The following is a 16,032-nucleotide window of genomic DNA, read 5'->3' as shown; positions in this document are numbered from 1 at the left end:
AGGAGGCCATGGAAGAAATCAGAGTTGCCTTGTAGAGATATTTGCTTTGTTGTTAGCCAGGAGAAGTTCCAGAGACCAGAGGTTAGCTAACATTGTTCAAGAAAAGTAATAAGGACAGGCTAGGAAACTACAGGCTGCTGAGCCTGATTTCAGATGTAGGGACGTCTCTGGAGGGAATTCTGAGGGACAAGATTGGATGGTCAAGGCCTGAACAGGAATAGCCAAGCATGGTTTTAAATGTGAGAGGTCATGTCTGATGAATCTTTTGGAGGTTTTTTTGAAGAGGAAACTGAGGGGAGAGATGGAGGTACAGCAGTGGATGTAGACCATATGCGCTGTGGTAAAGACCTTTGACAAAGTCCTGCACAGCAGGCTAATCTAGAAGGCTAGGCCATATGGGATTCAGGGAGAGCTAGCAAGGTAAATTCAAAATTTGTTCGATGCTAGGAAGTGGAATGTGATAGTTGATTCTCCAGAAGGAGGCTTGTGACTAGTGAGTACCACAGAAATCAGTGTGGGGACCTCTGTTATTCATTATTTATATGAATGTTTTGGATATGAATGTACAGAGGGCACAAGCTCAGAATACAAGAACATCCTTTAGAACATGGATAAGGAGGAATTTCTTTAGCCAGAGGGTGGTGAATCTGTGGAATTCATTGCTGGAGGCCAAGTCACTAGGTACATTTAAAACAGAGGTTGATAGATTCTTGATTAGTAAGGCTGCCAAAGGGTTGAGAGAGATGACAAATCAGCCATGATGGAGTGGCAGAACAGACCTGATGGGTTGAATGGCCTAATTCTGTTCCTATCTCTTACAGTCTTACATGGCATGATTAGCAAGTTTGCTGATACTAAATTAGGTTGCCTTGTTGATAGTGAAAAGTTACAATGAATTGCAAAGAGATCTTAATCAGTTAGAGAAATGGACTGAGAATGGCACATGGATTTCAACTTAGTTAAGTGTCAGGAGCATTTTGTGCATTTCTTATTCAAGTAATATTTGAGTAACTTTGTGTGTATGTGTATATACATTAGTTTGACAAAACATTCTTGTCCATTTAAATAACTCATTACAGGTTATATGTAAAATACATGAATTCCTAATGTCATCACACCACCACATGTATTGGCATGCCTCACTTAAAGTAAGCATGAAGTAGGACTTACATTTTGAACTCCTATGCCTTACTTCGAATTAGTGTAATGTCTTGAAGTTACAAATACAACATTGGCAACAAGGTATTTTTAAAACTAACTCAAGACGGCTATCAACCTGTTGAAGTGCAGCGAAACATTCAAATTTTTAAAAAGCAGCAAAAAAAAAAAAGAGTAAAAAATGCAACCCAACACTTGGAGAGAGGGTCAAGTTAACAAAAAACAGTAAATGGAAGAATTCACAAGTTCATAAAGAGCAAACACCGCTTGATAGTAATTATTAAGAAAAAAAAAGCTGAAATGGCTGGCTACATCAGAAAAATTGATGCATTTGATTCCACAAGGGATAACTGGCTCATGAATACTGAACAGATTGAACAATATTTTGAAGCAAATAAAATAACCAATGAGAAACGTCTACCAATTTTGCTAAGTGCATTAGGTTTAAAGGCATACAAATTGCTTTAAAGTTTAACTGCTCCAACCAAATCAGCAGAAATGAGCTTTGATGATATTGTTAAGTAATGCAGGAACATTTAGAACCAAAGCCATTGTTGATTGCAGAACTCTTTAGGTTTCAGAAGTGGAATCAAAAATAATGGGAGTCCATTTCAGTGTATGTGGCTGAATTGTAGTTGTCTGAGCATTGTCAGTTCGGTAATGGTCTTAATGATGCACTGAGAGATCTTTCAGTTTGTGAAATCTTACAAGAAAACATTTGAAAACTGCTCTTAACTGAAACACAATTTACATTTAAAGGAGCAGTTGAAATCCCTGTTTCAATGTAAACCACAGAGAGAGATGTAATTGAGTTACAGTCAAGAATGAAACTGAGTGTGAACAAAACTGCAACATCTAAACAGAAATTGGCCTGGCTGAGCAAATTGTGTCAACATTCTGACAGGGGCTCCTAAACACCAAATAAGTATAGGTTTAAAGGTGAAACTTGCAAAAAAAAACAACAAGTGTTATGAGTGATGAACAGACCTGATGGACAATGGGGTACAGAGTTAACCACCCCCCCCCCGAGAACCACGAACTATTACTGTTGTTATGCTGACCATGAGAAAGAGAGACGAAAAACAGGCAAGAACATCTGCGACAGATAAGAGAGAGGGGGAGATTGCTGATTAACTGTATTGTGACTCCTTTTGAATTATTTACTGTTTCGCTGCAAGGACAATAGTTTGCTCATTAACATTCCTCAGTGGACTGCAGGAGTGGCCTGATTTGATGGACACGGTCATTCAGAATTGATGGATAGCAGAGACCCCGTTAGTAGGGATAAAAAGACAGGTCTGGAGAGACACCCTTCAGACACGCCAGTGGACACTGATTGAGTGTTGGAACCCACAAGGAAAGGTGGGGGATTCGAAGACCGAATCAGGAGATCAGTCAGTAAAGCTCACTGTGTTACAGCAGGGCCGGTGGGGACTTGTGTGTGTGTCCACTCATGCCAGAGTGACGAGTCCACCACAGAAGAATGGTCCAGCAGAAGGACAGAGAGGTCATAGCTGGATGACCACGACGGTACGACGGAATAAGAAAAAAATCATTCAAGGTTTGCCTGACTGCAGCTGTTACATCTCACTCGCTCACTCTCTCTCTCTCCAACGATTACAACTCAACAAGCATAACTACCTCAGCACTCATGAACTGAACTTTATTTTCTATGACAATTCATTTACCTCTAGACATCGATAGAGCTTGTTTATTATTGCTTATTATTATTCCTACACTTTTAGGTTTATTACTGCTACCTTGTGTTATATGTATATTTGCATTATTGATATGGTTTTGCTTATTTTTGTTAATAAACACCTTTAAATATAGTACCACCAGACTCCAATGGATTCTTCTCTCTCTGCTGGTCAGACACCCAGTTACGGGGTACGTAACACAAGGTAGGATGTATACAAATAGCAGACAAAATAAATTAACTGCTCAGGGAAGAGAAAAAGCTAAAATGTCAAGTTGCAGTTTCAACAAGGTCACTAATCTGCATGTTGTTGATTTAAAAAAATCTGATAAGATGTAAATGACATAGGACGGTGTAGCCTTAAGATATACAGTGTGAAAACAAACAACAGACAAATAATATGGCTTACGCCAGAAGTGAACAACAACTTAAATTGAAGTAGACACTGGTTCTGCTGTTTCAGTCATTCCACATAATGAGTTTGAATGGCATTTCAAAGATACTAAGCTGAAGCCTACAGATATCTAACTAAGAAGTTATATTGGAGAAAATACAACTCCTATGAGAAAGGCATCCGAAACAGGGAAATACAAGAAGCAAGAAGCCACATTGAGCTTGTTGTGGTAAAAACAAGAGGACCAGCATCTTGGGGCTGTGGTTGACTGAGACAACTGCAACTTGACTGGAGATCCATCCACTATTTGCATGCCGCATCCCCTGCACTGAAGCCATATGAAAGCGAATTAAGAAAGATACTGGATGATGCCACAGTAGTGTTAAAGGCCGGCCTTAGAAAACACAAACAAATCAAGGGTAAAATAATGTTAAATGAAAATGCTGCACCCAAGAATTACAAAGCCTGACTGGTTCCTTATACCATCCATGATAAAGTAGCCAGTGAGCTAGATCGCATGAAAGTTGATGGAATTCTTTCTAAAGTTGAGTGGAGCCCACGGGCAATGCCAGTGATCCCAGTAGCCAAGAAGAATGGATCTGTCAGGATCTGTGGTGATTTTATGGTCACCATCAACTCAGTACTGAAAGTAGCTCAATACCCTCTGCCCAAGATAGAGGATATCTTTGCAAACCTTTCTGGAGGGAAACACTTCAGCAAAATGGACTTAACTGAGGCTTACTTACAGATGGAGATGGAAGAAGAGTCCAAGGTGTTTCGCACCATAAACATTCACAAAGGGCTTTATCGTTATAATAGGCTCATTTTTGTAATTACATCTGCACCTGTACTCTGGCAGAAAGCAACGGACCAGGTGCTGCAAGGCTGCCCAGGGACTCAGTGTAACCAGGATGATATCACTGTTATCAGTCAGCATGTCAAGAAACATCTCCAAAACCTCAAGACAGTGCTAAAAGATTAGAAGATTACGGTCTCAGAGCACAATGTGACAAATGCGATTGTTTAAACCAACTTACTGTGGTCACACGATTGACGCACAAGGATTACACAAGTGTGCCGAGAAAATTCAAGCATTGATGGATTCCCCAGGGCAAAGGACACGTCACAGCTGTGGTCTTTTTTAGGATTTGTCAAATACTGTAACAGGTTCCTGATAGCAGTAGTTATAGGGGACTCGATAGTTAGAGGAACAGACAGGAGATTCTGTGGATGTGAATGAGACACCCGATTGGTTTGTTGCCTTCCAGGTGTCAGGGTTAGGGACATCTTGGATTGCATCTACAGCATTTTAGAGAGGGAGGGAGAGCAGCCAGAGGTCTTGGTACATATTGGTACTAATGACATAGGAAGGAAAAGCAATGAGGTCCTGAATAGAGAATTTAGAGAGGAAGGCAGAAAGCTGAGAAGCAGGACTTCCAGGATACAGTAGTGATTTCTAGACACAACATATCAATCTGGGGAGCAGAGTCAATTGCTAGAGAAGAAAGGTAGCCACAGCCATTAGAACCACTTCCTGCAGTCCCAGAGTTAACTCCTAAACCACCACAGAGAAGGTCTCAGAAGCTGCAATTGTTTCACAGCCATAAGTCTCACCTGCCAAGCAGAGTGATCCCCCTTGTCAGGAAAGATTATCAAACAATAATAAGAAAGCCTCCACAGCGATTAAATCTTTAGGTCCAAATGGGACAAATTAAAATTTACTATGCTGTGGATGTCTGTATGTAGTAGTTGTATTATATATTCTACTGTGTGTATAGTTGAGATGCATTCTCTATTGAGTTGGAGTTTGTAGCTAAGCAGTGTGTAGTGTTGTGTATCAATATTTCAATAATATTTGCATAATTTTGTATATATTGTTTGATCAAGCATTCATCATTTAAATAGCTCATTATGGGTTATATGTAAAAATAGGTGAATTGTATACGTCATCACACTACCATGTGTACTGACACACCCCTCTTAAAGTAAACACGAAGTAAGACTCACATTTTGGACTCCTGCGTCTTCCTTTAAATTAGTTTAAAGTTTTGAAGTTACAAAACCTAACAGTGATTTGACTGTCCAAAACACATCAAAGTGAGCAGTGAATAGATTGTTGTGGAACAGAGAGACCTGGGAATATAAGCGTACAGCTCACTGAATGTGGCCACACAAATAGACAGGGTGGTGAAGGAGGCCAATCTTCGTTAGTTAGGGCATTGAACAGGGACATTATGTTCCGTCTGTATAAGATATTGGTGAAACAGCACTTGGAGTATTATGCACAGTTCTAGTCATCTGTTGTAGGAAAGACACTGTCAAGCTGGAGGATGCAGAAGAGATTTACAAAGATGATGTCTGGACAAGAGGGTCTAAGTTATAGGGAGAGGTCAGCCACATTGTTTCTTTATCATCTGAAGCACAGGAGAATAAGGGTGATCTTAAAGGAGTTTATAAAACCATGAGGTACTGATCGGGTGTATGATCATAGTCTCTGCCCACCCCCAAGAGCGGGGGGGGGGGGGTCCAAAAGTAGAGGGTACAGATAATATTAGATTTAGATATTTAAAAGAGACCTGAGAGATAATTTTACACAGAGGGTAGTGAATACCTGAAATGAGCTGCCAGACAAAGTGGTTGAAGCAAATATAACAGCACTATCTAAGAGGCATTTGCATACATACATGGACAGGAGGGACCTGGGAGGTTAGGGGCTGAATGTGGACAATGGGACTAACTAGCAGGGAGGACACTATAGTAAGCATGGGCAAGTTGGGCCAAAAGGCCTGTTTCCATGCTGTATCACTCTATGACTCTAATAAAAGTCTTATAACTCAATACCTTAAGAGTCTAGAATTTTTTTTAAAAATACTTCAAATGACTAAAGGAAATACTGGAAATAGCAAGGGTAGGCAGCATTGGAACATTTCAACCATTTCCAGAATTTTCAGTTGTTATGCCGTTGGCCCCCTCCTTTGTGAAAATCGCAAGAACTCTAGTTAAGGGGGGTCAACTGACCCAAGAGAGAGAGACATGCGAAAGACCACGTTCTCCCAAGAAGCAGAATAAAAGTGACTTTGACTATTGTCTCATGGAGACCACCTGAAAAGCCCTCGGGCAAAGTGGGCTGGTTGAGAGAGAGATCGCATTACCTGCAACTTGATTGACACCTGCGATCCCGTGAAGAAGTATAAAGGCGGGTCTGAGGGGAGGACCCTCAGATGCACCAAGGAAACACACGAAGGAGAAACGCTAGAAATCCTGCGACAGCGTTTTAATAGCTACAGCCGGTGGTGGGGTTCGTGTGCGTCCTTCCCTTGCCTGGGATTGGCGACTTCACCACGGAAGACGGCCTAGCTACAGGGGAAGCCACAGATGAGAGTCCATTCCCCCAACGAGACTTCCGACTACCTCCTACAGGTTGGAAAACCTGTCGGGTAAATGCTTCATGTTCTCTGTCTTTCTAACTAAAAGTGCACCAACGCGACACTTCCGCCGGAAACTAAGTGAAACTGCCGTGATCTAAAAGACTTTTAGATATCCAGTGAACGATATAAAATCTACATTACCCCTAGACGACGATCGAGCTTGTGTTTTGAATGATTATTATTACACCGGTGTTTTAGATTGAGTTTTGATGATCTGAATGTTTTGTATTAACCATACGTTTGTGCCCTTGTTGAATAAAACGGTTGAAAATAGTAGCATCCGACTCAGCTGATCCATCTATCTTTGCTGGTAAGTTACCTGGTTACGGGGTTTTCGTAACAAGTGGGGTTCTCGTCCCGGATTTGAAACCAAACGGGAGGGTCAGTGAATCGGGCTGTAAGTCCAAACTTAAATCTGGTTACGCAGGTAGCCAGACGGGAAACCAGCAAAGATGGATGTGTCGGAATTTAGGAGAAACCCGACGGTAGAGGCGCTAGGGAAAGCTACAAAATCAGACTTGGTAAATTTGGCGCAGGCATTAGACCTCACAGCGGTGAAGCCAACAATGAAAAAGCAGGAAGTGCGAAGGGTCATACAACAGCATTACGTTGGGAAGAAGGTGTTTGCAGCTGAGGATTTGGAAAATATTCCCGAAAGGAGATTAGTGAGTGGGACAAATCAGGCAGAGTTGGAGAAAGCAAGGCTGGAACATGAGTTTAAAATAAAGCAGCTAGAAGTAGAAGCAGCTGAGAAGGCTGCAGAGAGAGAGAGAGAGAGAGAGCCGAGAGAGCTGAGAGGGAAAAAGAAGCCGAGAGAGCTGAGAGGGAAAAAGAAGCCGAGAGAGCTGAGAGGGAAAAAGAAGCCGAGAGAGCCGCAAAGGAAAGGGCTGTGGAAAGAGAGCATGTGTTCAAACTAAAGCAGCTAGAAGCAGAAGAGAAAGAGAAACAAAGGGGCCATGAATTGGAGCTGGACAGGCGAAAGCAAGAGCGAAGAACTCGAGGGGACGAGAGAGAGGAGGGGTTTGATATTAGTCGGGCGTTGAGGTTGGTCCCCCCGTTCGAGGAGACGGATGTTGATAGTTATTTCTTGCTTTTTGAAAAGGTGGCAGGGAATCAGCAGTGGCCCAGAGAGCAATGGGTGGCGTTGTTACGAGGAAAAGCACAGCGGGTATATACCGCGCTGCCCACAGAAAGGGACGGGAATTATGATCAAGTAAAGGAGGCCATTCTCCGAGGTTACGAGTTAGTACCTGAGGCGTATAGACAAAGGTTCCGAAATTTAAAAAGAGGGTGGAATCAAACGTATACCGAGCTAGCCCATGAGAAGGGTGTGCTCTTGGACCGTTGGTGCACAGCTGAAAAGGTGGCCGAAAACTATGGGCATCTCAGGGAGTTAGTTTTGATTGAGGAATTTAAAGGTTGCGTTCCGGAAGAGATCCGAATGTATTTAAATGAGAGGACGAATCAGTCCATCTCAGAGATGGCTAGGCTCGCAGATGAATATGCCCTAACCCACAAGACAAAGTTTTCCTCGCCAAAAAGTTACCCGAGAGACCGTCGGAATGGTAGGGAAAGTCCGCCGGCTAAGGGAGAAACTCCGCCGGGAGCTAGCACAAAAAGTGAGGATAACAGACAGGAAACCTGGAGATCTCCTGGTTTAAACTGTTTTAATTGTGGAAAGGTGGGTCATATCGCATCAAACTGCTTTGCTCCGAGAAAGGAACCAGAGAGGGAGAGAGCAGCGACCCCTATCGGGCGTGCAGTGGTAATCAGGAAATTGACAAGAGGGCGCCAGGTAGATGGAGTACCGGAGGGGCGGAAGACATTTAGTTCCGAAGGAACCGTGTCTTTGAGGGAAGGGGACCCCCCCATCCCCGTACGAATTTGGAGAGACACGGGGGCGGAACTATCGTTAATTAGCCGTAATGTGTTAAATTTCGGCCCTCGGACGGGGGAGGTTGCCCTGAGAGGAATCGGGAACCAGACCGCGGTCGTGCCTTTGCATAGGGTCTTTCTCGATTGCGAGTTGGTGTCGGGACCTGTGGAGCTAGGAGTCCTGCCGGAGTTACCGGGGGAGGGCGTGGACCTCCTGTTGGGTAATGACCTCGCGGGTGGGAAGATGGGAACCGCCCTGATAGTTGAGGCCCCGCCCATGGAGTCCCCGAGCTATCGCGCATGCGCGGTCACTCGCAGCCTGTCGAGAGCGGCGGCTGGGACAGCGCGCAGTTTGAAATTGGCCCAGACGTTTTTACCGACCCTACACCACGAGGGTTCAGAGGGTGGTAAAACGGAAGGTAGTAAAGTAAAAGGGGGTAAGGGCGAGGAGATAGCTCCCCCCTTAGTGAAGAGAAAAGTCCTAGAGGTAGGAAATAAAGATGAGAAACGGATAAAGCTGTTAAAACGTCCAGAGTTGGACGTGGTTGATCTGTCTGGTTTGGCAGAATTGTTTGGAGAAGTTGAGAGTTCTAAAGATGTTCTCGATGGTCCCGAGAGTGAAATGAGGGCAGTCTTAGAGGAGAAGGGTATCCTTGCTGTGGAGAAGTCAGCTGACATGGCCGAGGAGGTTGTTTCAGCTCGCAGGGTTGCGCCTTCCCCAACAGGGGGCTGCCTGGAGAGTTACTGGAAGGAGGGGGGGACGTTAGAATTTGAAAAAGGTACGGGTGTTGAAAACCTGGAAGAGGCCAATGTCCCGTTTGAGTGTGTCCAAGATGGGGATACACATGGTGCTGAACCTAGTCACGGAACTCAAGGGAAAGGGGGATGTGTAGTTCCCAAATTGAATGAAGAAAATTTAAAGGCTGGACTGATATCAAAAGCAGCAACCAGGCTACAGAGACAATGGCTTGGTACCACAAAGCCTGTGAATCAATTACAGGTTGAGTTGGAAGGTAAAGGGGCCCCACACGCTATTGTTATTCCAGAGTGTGGTGTGAAAAGGCAGAATTTGAAATGCTGTCTGAACAAAGCGAGATCGCTTGCGGATCTTAAATTGGAAACTAATAGCATGACGGGTCCTGAAGAGAAAAACGACAAATTGCCTAAAATTAAGGAATTGGGTGGTCTAAGTTTGGAACACGCTGATAAAATAACTCCTATGAAAGGAGCGGGCGAAAGCCTATTTCGCCAGGGTGCCCAAGATCGCCACGAGGGAATTAACCGGAAAAAAGGCGAGGGTTAATGGGGACGCGATTTTTAAAATAGCAGAAGCCGGTTTTAAGGGATTTTGACAAAGTATGTGAATAATAAAGACAACACCCATGGAAGCTTGACTGTTAAGTTTGAAAGTAGCATAAAAATTTGTCTTTTGCATGAACCTTTGTAGATGTATGTAAGCTAAGATCACACCTCCTTAGTTATGTTGCTGAAGAAAGCAAATAAATAAGGTGGTTATTGAGCTGAAGTTTGATGCTACCAGGCGTTAGTAGGGCACATGAGGTTAAGGTATTAAAGAAAAGGGGCACTGTACTTGTTACCTGTTTAGATACTGACTTGAATGTATAACAGTAGTACTCTGTGAAGAGAAAAGCTTGTGTAGTATGTAGATTCAAAAAAAAATAATAATAAATAAATAAATTCCTGTGTCAACCTGTTTTTAACCGCTGGTTAAAAACCCATTATGGGGGGAGGTGTTATGCCGTTGGCCCCCTCCTTTGTGAAAATCGCAAGAACTCTAGTTAAGGGGGGTCAACTGACCCAAGAGAGAGAGACGTGCGAAAGACCACGTTCTCCCAAGAAGCAGAATAAAAGTGACTTTGACTATTGTCTCATGGAGACCACCTGAAAAGCCCTCGGGCAAAGTGGGCTGGTTGAGAGAGAGATCGCATTACCTGCAACTTGATTGACACCTGCGATCCCGTGAAGAAGTATAAAGGCGGGTCTGAGGGGAGGACCCTCAGATGCACCAAGGAAACACACGAAGGAGAAACGCTAGAAATCCTGCGACAGCGTTTTAATAGCTACAGCCGGTGGTGGGGTTCGTGTGCGTCCTTCCCTTGCCTGGGATTGGCGACTTCACCACGGAAGACGGCCTAGCTACAGGGGAAGCCACAGATGAGAGTCCATTCCCCCAACGAGACTTCCGACTACCTCCTACAGGTTGGAAAACCTGTCGGGTAAATGCTTCATGTTCTCTGTCTTTCTAACTAAAAGTGCACCAACGCGACACTTCCGCCGGAAACTAAGTGAAACTGCCGTGATCTAAAAGACTTTTAGATATCCAGTGAACGATATAAAATCTACATTACCCCTAGACGACGATCGAGCTTGTGTTTTGAATGATTATTATTACACCGGTGTTTTAGATTGAGTTTTGATGATCTGAATGTTTTGTATTAACCATACGTTTGTGCCCTTGTTGAATAAAACGGTTGAAAATAGTAGCATCCGACTCAGCTGATCCATCCATCTTTGCTGGTAAGTTACCTGGTTACGGGGTTTTCGTAACACAGTTCTTATTTCAGATTTCCAGCAACAGGAATATTTTGTTTTGGTTACAACAACTTCAGAATGCTAAAGCATATACTTTTTTGTCTCCTGAAAAAAAAAACCACCCAGTTCTTGTTCTTTCTAGATAACCAGTTCACAAAACACCTGGTGTCTCACTAAAACCGCTATGTTGTGTTAAATTTGCTGTTGGGACGCATTCAAAAAGGAGTTGAATTTGTCATACTCTGGCATCACACACGACTCTAGCTCACTCACCTCATCTGCTCTTCCACTCGAAACCCCTTTTTCCGAGCGAGTTCTGTGAGGAATCTTCTCCTGCTTGCTCCCATTCTCCTCTCCACCAAAAATATACCAACTTCACTGAACCTGACCCTGTCTTTTGGGTTGCTTCCAACCAAATGGTCTTGAGTTGCAACAGAAGTTGGTATATCTTTGCACCTCCTCTTTCGAGGCAACAAGGCCATGGTGCACAGGAGCTCACTAACCTAAGAAGGCAAAGATAGGGTATTACTGCTGAGAGAAGGGCTTGGGTCAATTTTAGGTAACAAACTTCAGAAGGTACAGCACCAGACACAAGAAAGACTGAAGATGCCATAAATCTGAGCAACACACACAAAAAGCTGGATGAAATCAGCAAGTCAGGCAGCATCTTATGGAGGGAAATTAATAACCTTCATTTCAGGCAGAAATCCTTCACCAGGACTCAGAACAACATGAATTATTATGCAATTAAGAAACATGGAAGGCGGGGGAATACAACTTGAAATTCAACATACCAATTCCTTCAAAAGCATGCCTGTCAACACTAAATCAATATTCCAAGTGAAACTTAAGATGCAAGTGAAGATAATTAACAGCGAGACAGATCTATCAACGAGTAAGGGTGAAACTTAACAACTATAAGATCGAATCCAGCGGTGGTTTAACGTACGGAGTCAAACAGTTCAGCTATATAAGGAAGCCGAGGCCGTCCAGGTGGATTCAAACATCACCCTCACCCGGTTGAGCCCCCATACCGAGCAGCAGCTCGTCCTCGGCGGCGGGGTTTTAACGCAAGACCGGCGACCCGACCGGCACAGGCCGCGCGCGCACGCCCCGCGGCCGAGAATCCGGGACCGCGCGGACACGCACGCGCCTCCGTCCAAACGGAAGTCGAGGCTCTTCCCCCTCGCGCGCACGCGCGCGTGCACGTTGCGGGAGTGCGCGGTGATGTCCCGGCTCTGACTTCTGCAGTGCTGTAACTGAAAGACTGTGTTAACTGGCACGGCTCCAATTACCACTTGAACAGACTTTGCACCGTCATGAATTTGTACTTACATAAAGTCAACAAGTATTTAAATCAGCAGAAGAGTGTAGGGTTCATTTGCCTCGAAGGACCATGCACAGTACGTGGTAGGGACTTCTGCTGCTTTGTGGTATGGGGCACCGCCGAAAATGAACCAGCATTAAAGGCTGTTTCCTTTGCGCTGTCCTGCTAGCTTGTTCTACTGAACCGGTGGATGCCATATCAGCGTTGAGTGTGAGATATTACTGTCGAGGTAGCAAGAAATGAGTGAGCGAGTGTGAGGGGTAAGAGAATGGGGGGGGGGGGGCTTCACTCGGACTCGCTGGTGGATTCTGGTGCAAGTGAGCAAGTTTGAGAAGGGGCAGTGTTTTCTGTGCGCTGGGAACCGTTCCTTTCAACAAATGATACCACCAAGGTCCCAGAGGACTGAGAAAGGAATGGGAACAGAGGAAGGGGTAAAAAAGCCAGTGAATTTATTACTGCCACAGGCCATTCTTCTAAAAGGATCCTATAAAGACTTAAATAATGGCTTTAATGGAACATTTTCACAAATTCCTGCCAGCGGGACCTAGAGAGATTCCAACAGAACATCAAACAGCAGAAAGCACAATAAAAGGCCCTTGAGCACATGATGCCAAGTTAACCTGAACCTGTCTGCCTACGTATGATCCATAATCAAATAAATGCCCCCTAACCGTCTCTATCATGTCAACATACCATCAACTTCAATTGTATCTTAGATTTTCATTGCAATTTTGCACAGTCTTCATTTTCCACTGAATGGTATAATTTTATGTGTGGTTAATGTTCAGTCTGTTGTTTGTACCTACATATTTATTATGCTCTGCAAACAAGATTGGCATTGTACTTCACCCCACCGCACATGTCCACATGACAATCAATTCAACTTGACTTGAGCTTCTGACATCTCCCACCTGCAATGTGTTGCAGACATCTGTCTGTGTAAAAGAACTTACACGCACATCTCCATTAAACTCTCTCTAGGTCCTCAAGTATTTGACATTTCTGTGCCTGGAAACAGATTTTAACTGTTTGCCCTTCATTATTTTTGTAAACCTCTAGTCAGGTCGCCCCTCAGCCTCTGATACTCCAGAGAAAACAACACAAGCTTGTTCTTCTATCAAATTACCTCCATTCCATGCAGCACCCTGTTAAATGTCTTCTGCACTCTCCCCAAAGCCTCCACATCCTTATAATGAGGTGTCCGATACTCCCAAGTGAGCCCTAACCAGTTCTATACAGCTGCAGCTTGACTTCTTTATTCATATCCTCTGTTCTCTGACTGATGAAAGCAAGTTGTATGTTTTTTCTTTTAACCATCTTTCCTACTTGTGTTACTCCTTTCTGGGAGTTATGCACTTGGACCTCATGCGATTAACGGTATAATTTTCTCCATTAGACCTCCAAAAGCACAACATGATCAAATCCTTGGATTAAGCTGCTTCTGTCATTTCTCATCCCACATCTATTTTCTGCTCTATATTTTGAACACCTTCTTCACTCTCTGCAACTCTTTTTTGTGTCAGCTGCAAACTTACTAATCAACCCATCTGCACGTCAATCGAGCATTTATATTTATCTCAAACAACAGAGATCCTGGCACAGCTCTCTGTGAAACCCACTGGTCACAGATCTCCAGATAGAATAACATACACAAAATGCTGGAGGAACTCAACAGGCCAGGCAGCACCTATGGAAAAAAGTACAGTCGATTGTTTCGGGCCAAAACCCTACGGCAGGACTGGAGAAAAAAAGCTGAGGAACAGATTTGAAAGGTGGGGGGAGAGGAGAGAGAAATGACAGGCGATAGGTGAATAACATCCGTCATCAGAAACCTCTGCCTTCTATGGCCAAACTAATTTTGAATCCTCTCTACCAAATTGTGATGGAACCCAAGCATCTTAATCTTCTAGATCAGGAGTTCCCAACCTTTTTGAATGCTACTAAGCAAGGGGGTCTGTAGATCCCATGTTTGGAATCACTGTTCTTGATCATCCCATCATGGGGAACATTGTCAAATGTGTTACAAAAGTCAATATAGACAATATTCACTGCCTTATCCCCATCAATCATCTTCAACAGCTTCTCAAAACACTCAATCACATTTGTAAACCATGATTGGTCCCACATAAAGCCAAGCTGACTATTTCTAATAAGCTCACGATTTTTTCAAATGCGAGGAATTCCCAGAACTTAGAATCCTCTCTAATAGCTTCCCTGCTAGTGACGCGAGTTTCACCTACATATAACTTCTAAAATAATCCCAATTGCCCTTCATCAGCAAAGGAACAATACTGTCTCCAGTTCTTGTCTGTTGCTAGGGAGGATGCAAAGATCTTTGTAAAGGCCCCAGCAATCTCCTCTCTTGCCTCTTCCATTACCTGGGATGGATCTCATTAGGACGTTGTGAGGTAAAAAAGACTGGCTGAAAGGACTAATTTTTCTGTTGAATATAATTCACTGTCTGAGAATTTAAGAAAATCTCTCCTGCGTTCTTGATTCAACTTGTGAGACAGTGCAGAATTGTCCCTGGTATGGAAAAGGCACTGAAGAATGTGAAATGGTTTTGCTCGGTACGTGTTTGTGAGGTATGGGCAGTGATGAAGATTACAGAGTTGGCTATAGTCTTTTGATCTTCTGTGCAGCCACAAATACCACAAGAGCCTCTAGTGGAAAAAACAGTAGATCACACAAGTGGAAAGGCGAGGGGCCTTGCTTTGGCTGGTTTGGAGGCCAGCTAGTTTTGGAATGCATGTTAAGGATGGCCACGTTCAACCACTACTCCACAGGAAATGTTGTATGGGTTTGCAAGATAACTCCTTGTAAGACAGTAGCTCTGATGCAAAGGGGTATCTTTGTGGAACAGTCCATTTGGGAAACCAAGGGTGAAGAACTGGAGTCAGGTGCATTAAAAATAATAATAATGCATACTTGTAGAATGCATTATTGCCAAATGATTGGTAATCTCCCTATCAATTGATGAGTTATGAGGGGAATGTAAACCAAAACTATCTCAATCATCTTGCATTAAGACAACCGGTGTTTCTCAGGAGGGGAGTTTTTGAGGAGCTGGATTGTCGGGTTGCCGCTGGAGACAGATGGATCCAGTGACCTATCAAGTTGAAGGGCCACAGTGAATATCAAAACCAGGCACCAACTGAATCAGGTGAAGGACTGCGTGTCTTGGCTGATGTGAAGATCCAGTAGTTACTCAAGCAGTGTATATTTTATTTATTAATTTTCTAGGATACTGGCATTTTTGAAAGGGCCAGCATTTATTTCTATTTATTCCCATAGACCATAGGACATAAGAGCAGGATTGGGGCATTCATCCCACCAATCTGCTCCGCCATTCCATTGAGGTTGATTTATTACCGCTCTCAACCTCTTTTTCCTGCCTCCTCCTGTAACCTTTGATGCCCTTACGAATCAAACGCCTATTATTTTAAATATACCCAATATCTTAAACTTCATAGCTGTCTGTGCCAATGAATTCCACTGATTCGCCACCCTCTCGCTAGAGAAATTCCTCCTTATCTGTGTGCTAAAAGGATGCCCTTGTATTATGAGACTGTGTTCTCTGGTCCTAGACTCTCCCACT

The 16,032-nt window shown here is 43.7% G+C and overlaps 1 protein-coding gene across 5 annotated transcripts in view; it reads right to left on the bottom strand.

The window, feature by feature from the left end:
- The window catches only part of polm (polymerase (DNA directed), mu), a 36,975-nt gene extending 24,718 nt beyond the window's left edge, over positions 1–12,257 (bottom strand). For 2 of the 5 annotated variants that reach the window (XM_073057542.1, XM_073057547.1), the window contains exons 1-2: positions 11,902–12,029; positions 11,381–11,610 (exon numbers count right to left, since the gene is read on the bottom strand). In XM_073057542.1, the coding sequence (XP_072913643.1) occupies positions 11,381–11,610; positions 11,902–11,919 (248 nt within the window). In that variant the 5' untranslated portion in view covers positions 11,920–12,029. Of the gene's footprint in view, positions 1–11,380; positions 11,611–11,901 lie in introns of all 5 variants that reach the window. The other 3 variants (XM_073057546.1, XM_073057545.1, XM_073057544.1) reach the window with 3 other exon arrangements.
- Positions 12,258–16,032: the final 3,775 nt, after the last annotated feature.

Source organism: Hemitrygon akajei, chromosome 1 (assembly GCF_048418815.1).
Source record: "Hemitrygon akajei chromosome 1, sHemAka1.3, whole genome shotgun sequence".
Taxonomy (NCBI): Eukaryota; Metazoa; Chordata; class Chondrichthyes; order Myliobatiformes; family Dasyatidae; genus Hemitrygon; species Hemitrygon akajei.
This window is presented reverse-complemented; position numbering and strand designations above follow the sequence as displayed.